This window comes from Cebus imitator, unplaced genomic scaffold (assembly GCF_001604975.1).
Source record: "Cebus imitator isolate Cc_AM_T3 unplaced genomic scaffold, Cebus_imitator-1.0 Scaffold805, whole genome shotgun sequence".
Lineage (NCBI taxonomy): Eukaryota > Metazoa > Chordata > Mammalia > Primates > Cebidae > Cebus > Cebus imitator.
Genome location: NW_016108120.1, coordinates 227,497 through 233,675, shown reverse-complemented (window position 1 = coordinate 233,675; position 6,179 = coordinate 227,497). Strand labels below are relative to the sequence as shown.

The 6,179-nt window shown below is 59.5% G+C and overlaps 1 protein-coding gene across 1 annotated transcript in view; it reads left to right on the top strand.

Annotated features, from left to right (window-relative positions):
* GZMM (granzyme M) overlaps positions 1-5,985 on the top strand; it is an 8,773-nt gene extending 2,788 nt beyond the window's left edge. Inside the window, exons 2-5 of the mRNA XM_017520139.2 lie at positions 2,809-2,965; positions 4,782-4,917; positions 5,012-5,275; positions 5,704-5,985. Coding sequence (XP_017375628.1) covers positions 2,809-2,965; positions 4,782-4,917; positions 5,012-5,275; positions 5,704-5,856 — 710 coding nt within the window. The 3' untranslated portion in view covers positions 5,857-5,985. The remainder of the gene's footprint in view (positions 1-2,808; positions 2,966-4,781; positions 4,918-5,011; positions 5,276-5,703) is intronic.
* Positions 5,986-6,179: the final 194 nt, after the last annotated feature.

Here is a 6,179-nt window from a genome sequence, read left to right as displayed (position 1 = left end):
GAAATACAGTTGTGGCCAAGCCCAGTGGTTCACACCTGCATTGCCAGAACTTGCGGACGCTGAGGTGGGAGGATTTCTTGACACCAGGAGTCCAAGGCTGCGTTGAGGTGTGATCACACCTCTGCACTCCAGCCTGGGCAAGGGACCAAGATCCTGTCTCAAAAAAAAAAAAAACGAACCTTGGCCGGGCGCGGTGGCTCACGCCTGTAATCCCAGCACATTGGAAGACCAAGGTGGGTGGATCATGTGGAGTCAGGAGTTCGAGACCAGCCTGGCCAACATAGCAAAACGCTGTCTCTATAAAAATACAATTAGCTGGCTCTAATGGCGGGCACCTGTAACCCCAGCTGCTCAGGAAGTTGGGGCAGGAGAATCGCTTGAACCCAGGAGGCGGGGTTGCAGCGGGGTCAGAGTCATGCTCCTTTTCTTTTTCTTTTTTTTTTTTCCTCCGTTGTCACCCAGGCTGGAGCGCAATGCTGTGATCTCGGCTCACGGCAGCCTCCGCCTCCCGGGTTCAAGCAATTCTCCTGCCTCAGCCTCCTGAGTAGCTGGGATTACAGGTGTGCGCCACCATGCCCGGCTAATTTTTGTATTTTTAGGACAGATGGGGTTTCTCAGTGTTGATCAGGCTGGTCTCGAACTCCTGACCTCAGGTGATCCACCCGCCTCGGCCTCCCAAAGTGCTTGGGATTACAGGTGTGAGCCACCGCGCCCAGCCACGCTCCTTTCCACGGGCGAGTTGTCTTCCGTGGTGTGGACGGCCGTGTGGTGCTGACCCACCCCGCCCTGGATGGACGCTTTGGCTGTTCCCACCCTCTCCTGATGGCTAGGACTCACGCTGCTGTGAGCGTCTGTGTGCAGTTTCTGCATTTTCATTCCTCCTGGGTGTGTATCCGGGAGTCGGCTGCTGAGTCACGAGGTGGCTCTGACTTCGCATTTGAGGAACTTCCTGGGTGACTGCCCTGCCTCACGTTCCTACCCACAGTGTTTGAGGAGCCCGTTTCTCTGCTGGTGGGAATCTGGTTTTTGCTTATTTATTATGAGACGGAATGCAATGGCACCGCCATCTTGGCTCATCCCCGCCTCTGCCCCTGGGCTCCAGCGATTCTCCTGCCTCAGCCTCCCGAGTAGCTGGGACCACAGGCACCCACAACCACGCCCGGTTAAGTTTTTAGAAAGTTTTTTTTGGCCAGGCACGGTGGCTCACACCTGTAATCCCAGCACTTTGGGAGGCCGAGACAGGCGAACCACAAGGTCAGGAGTTCGAGACCAGCCTGACCAACAAAGTGAAACCCTGTCTTTACTAAAAATACAAAAATTAGCTGGGCTTTGTGGCATGAGCCTGTAATCACAGGGAGGCTGAGGCAGGAGAATCGCTTGAACCTGGGACGCGGAGGTTGTGGTGAGCTGAGATCACTGCATGGCACTCCAGCCAGGGCAACAGAGCAAGACTCTATCTCAAAAAAAAGAAAAAAAGTTTTTGTAGGCCGGGTGCAGTGGCTCACGCCTGTAATCACAGCACTTTGGGAGGCCGAGGTGGGTGGATCACGAGGTCAGAAGACCTAGACCGTCCTGGCCAACATGGTGAAACCCCGTCTCTACTAAAAATACAAAAATTAGCCAGGCATGGTGGCGCACGCCTGTAACCCCAGATACCCAGGAGGCTGAGGCAGGAGAATCGCTTGAACCCGGGAGGCGGAGGTTGCAGTGAGCCGAGATTGCACCACTGCGCTCCAGCCTGGGCGACAGAGCGAAACTCTGACTCAAAGAAAAAAAAAAAAAAGCTTTTGTGGAGAAGCCGGGCACAGTGGCTCACGCCTGTAATCCCAAGCACTTTGGGAGGCTGAGGTGGGTGGATTGCCTGAGGTCAGGAGTTTCAGACCAGCCTGGCCAACATAGTGAAACCCCATCTCTACTAAAAATATAAAAAATTAGCCAGGTATGGTGACATGCGTTTGTAATCCCAGCTACTCGGGAGGCTGAGTCAAGAGAATCACTTGAACCCGGGAGGCGGAGGTTGTGGTGAGCTGAGATCGCACCACTGCACTGCAGCCCGGGCAACCACAGCAAGACTCCGTCTCAAAAAAATAAATAGAGGATGGGCGCAGTGGCTCAAGCCTGTAATCCCAGCACTTTGGGAGGCCGAGGCGGGTGGATCACGAGGTCAAGAGATCGAGACCATCCTGGTCAACATGGTGAAACCCCGTCTCTACTAAAAATACAAAAAATCAGCTGGGCATGGTGGTGCGTGCCTGTAGTCCCAGCTACTTAGGAGGCTGAGGCAGGAGAATTGCCTGAACCCAGGAGGCGGAGGTTGCGGTGAGCCGAGATCGCGCCATTGCACTCCAGCCTGGGTAACAAGAGCGAAACTCCGTCTCAAAAAAAAAAAATAGATAAAGGTTTTGTAGAGACCGGGTCTTGCTGTGTTACCCAGGCTGGTCTTGAACTCCTGGCCTTGAGTGACCCTCCCTCCTTAGCTCCCCAAAGTGCTGGGATCACAGGCATGAGCCACCTGCACCTGGCCTGTTGCACATTTTGAAGGACTCCTCTGGCTATGGACTCCCCTAGGCTGTGGGGCCCAGTGGGGCCTGGGAAGGTCCTGGAGAGGGGGTTGGGAGGGCGGGGGGGGGGATGGGAGGGACCAAGGGCCGCCCCCACATGTCAGCCTAGAAGTTTCAGGGAACGCTGGGGTTGTCATTAGGATGGCGCATCTGTTCAGGGTCCTAGGCCTCTGCGCTGGGCAAGGACAGTCTCAGCAGGGGTGGGAACATGCAGCCCCAACCTGGCTCTTTTTCCCCACTCTGGCAGGCAGCTCCTTTGCAGCCCAGATTATCGGGGGCCAGGAGGCGGCCCCCCACTCACGCCCATACATGGCCTCGCTGCAGAGGAACGGCTCCCACCTGTGCGGGGGGGTCCTGGTGCACCCAAAGTGGGTGCTGACAGCCGCGCACTGCCTGCCCCAGGGGTGAGTACCCTGCCCCACCCCCCCAGGGGTCCGGGGAATCCATCCCACGGCCCCCATTCTCCACAGAGGGTGGGTTCTGGTAGATTTAGGCCAATTGTGGGAGCCCCTTCCCTCCCGGTGATGGCCTAGGCAGGTCTAAGTGGCCTGCAGCTGTGGGACTCCTGGAGGTCTGCTATTGGCAAGAGGCACTGGCAGAGCCTGGATCCTTCCACGGCTGAGCCACCATCCTGGTGTGGACGGAGCAGGTTGTGTCTGAGCCTGGATCCTTCCACGGCTGAGCCACGGTCCTGGTGTGGATGGAGCAGGTTGTGTCCGAGCCTGGATCCTTCCACGGCTGAGCCACCGTCCTGGTGTGGACGGAGCGGGTTGTGTCCGAGCCTGGATCCTTCCACAGCTCAGCCACCGTCCTGGTGTGGACGGAGCGGGTTGTGTCCGAGCCTGGATCCTTCCACGGCTGAGCCACCGTCCTGGTGTGGACGGAGCAGGTTGTGTCTGAGCCTGGATCCTTCCATGGCTGAGCCACGGTCCTGGTGTGGATGGAGCGGGTTGTGTCTGAGCCTGGCCTGGATCTTTCCACGGCTGAGCCACCGTCCTGGTGTGGACGGAACGGGTTGTGTCTGAGCCTGGATCCTTCCACAGCTGAGCCACCGTCCTGGTGTGGATGGAGCGGGTTGTGTCTGAGCCTGGCCTGGATCTTTCCACGGCTGAGCCATCGTCCTGGTGTGGACGGAACGGGTTGTGTCTGAGCCTGGATCCTTCCACGGCTGAGCCACTGTCCTGGTGTGGATGGAGCGGGTTGTGTCTGAGCCTGGATCCTGTTACAGCTGAGCCATGGTCCTGGTGTGGTTGGAGTGGATTGTGTCAGAGCCTGAGTCCTTCCACGACTTAGTCACAGTCCTGGTGTAGACAGAGTGGGTTGTGTCTCACTCTGGGTCCTGTCATGGCTGAGCCACAGTCCTGGTGTGGACGGAGCAGATTGTGTCTGTCCATTCACCTGCTGATGGATCCAACTTAGTCTGGGACCTCTGCACTGGGGAAGGAGGGTCAGGTGGGGTGTTTGCCACCTGATGCCAGGAGGACAAAGCTGGCCTTTGAGGGTGGTGCAGGAATTGACCTGGGTTCCACAAAATTGGGGAGCCACTAAATGACCCATCCTGGAGTTGCCTTACCTCAGTACTGGCCAGTCATACACAGCCCAGGTCAAGATGGTCAAAATAACAAAAAGGGATCTGCCAGCTTGTGTAACTGCAAAGTCTAGGAGAAGGTCCAGCTTCAGGTGTAGCTTGATCCAGGTGCTCACAGGAGGCGCTCTGGAGCCTCCTGTGTGAGGACATCCACTTCCTGGTGTGGATGGAGTGCGTTGTGACTGCCTCCCAGCTCTGCTGCATGCCAGGAAGCCCCACCATCAAGGTGGCAAGAAGTGAGCCCTCAGTCCTGTGGAAAGCGAGCTTGGCTGTCTAGTTTGGGCACAGTTAGGAGGATTGGCATGTGCCAAACTGTGCAAATCACTGCGGTTGAGCCTGGGGCCCCACGTGAAGGAAGTTCCCAGGGCTGGTTTTTGTGAAGCTGTAGGCTTGGGGTTGGCATTTTCAGACACACAGCCCTTGCCTGGGGCCAGGGCCGGGCAGAAGTCTGAGGCAGGGATGAGAGCAGGGAGGGCTTCCTGGAGGAGGCGGGTTGAAAAGACACAGGGAAGGGCTGGTGAGAGCCAAGGCCTGCGAGGGGCTGCGGCTGTGAGTGATGGCCGTGGGCGACAGGCACGGGGGGTCGTCCACGGCGGGCCAGGCAGCGGCACCCTGATCCCCTCTGTCCTCAGGACGGCCGGGCTGAGGTTGGTGCTGGGGCTCCACGCCCTGGGCGGGCCCGGCCTCACCTTCCACATCAAGTCCGTCGTGCGGCACCCTCGCTACAGACCGCCCCCTGTCCTGGAGAATGACCTCGCTCTGCTCAAGGTGCGCACGGGGATGGGCAGGGGGCGAACTCAGCACCCCACGGACCCCGCCGCCGGCCTGTCCCCCCTCACCTGCCCCTTCCTGTCACTCGCAGCTGGAAGGGAAAGTGAAGCCCAGCAGGACCATCCGGCCCCTGGCCTTGCCCAGTAAGTCGCAGGTGCCCGCGGTGGGGGCCCGGTGCAGTGTGGCCGGCTGGGGGCTGACCCAGCAGGGCGGGCGCCTGGCCCAGGTGCTGCAGGAGCTGGACGTGCACGTGCTGGACACACGCATGTGTAACAACAGCCGCTTCTGGAGGGGACACCTCTTCCCCAACATGGTCTGCCTGGCGGCTGCCTCCAAGGACCAGGCTCCCTGCAAGGTGACGGCGCCCGGCTGGGGCGGGGGGAGCAGGCCTGGGGGAGGGCCGGGCCCTGGCCCTTCCGTTCTCTGGGGAGTCCTGTGGTGGGCCTGGGGGAGAGCCTGGCCCCTGGCTCTCCGGTTCTCTGAGGAGTCTCAACCCCTGTGGGTGGGGCGGAGAGGCACTGTCATGGGTCCCATTTCTCAGGCACAGAAACTGAGGCTCAGGGAGGTTTTGCAACCATCGGGATGCAGCACAGCTCTGGCCTGTGCTCCAGCAAAGGCGGTGGGCATGGGAGGAAGGAGCAGAGTTCACAGGGCCAGAGGGAGGGGTCGGGACGCATGTATCTGGGAGCAGCTCCTGTGTCTCCTGACCCCGGGATGATGGGCTCCGCCCTCTTTCCTGAGTGGACTCAGAGGCTAACCTGAGGCTTCTCGGCACCCCCACAGGGTGACTCAGGCGGGCCCCTGGTGTGTGGCAAACGCCAGGTGGTGGCCGGGGTCCTGTCCTTCAGCTCCAAGATCTGCACCGACACCTTCAGGCCCCCAGTGGCCACCGCTGTGGCACCTTATCTGCCCTGGATCAGAAGGGTCACCGGCTGATGTGGCCTGATGTCCTGGGGTGATGGGGACCCCCTCACTCTCTCCAGAGGACCCTGCCCCTCGGGGGTGCAGCAGAATTGGGGGGATGGGTGGGAGGGGCAGGGAGGGAACCAATAAATCGTGATGAAGCAACGCTCAGAGCCTGCCTGGGTCCAGCTCACCTCTGCCCACGCTGCCTGTGTGGCCTCTGACAGACTTGTTTCCCTGATTTAAAAACGGATGTTGTGGCTGGGCGCGGTGGCTCACGCCTGTAATCCTGGCACTTTGGAAGGCTGAGGCAGGCAGATCACCCGAGGTCAGGAGTTCAAGACCAGCCTGGCCAA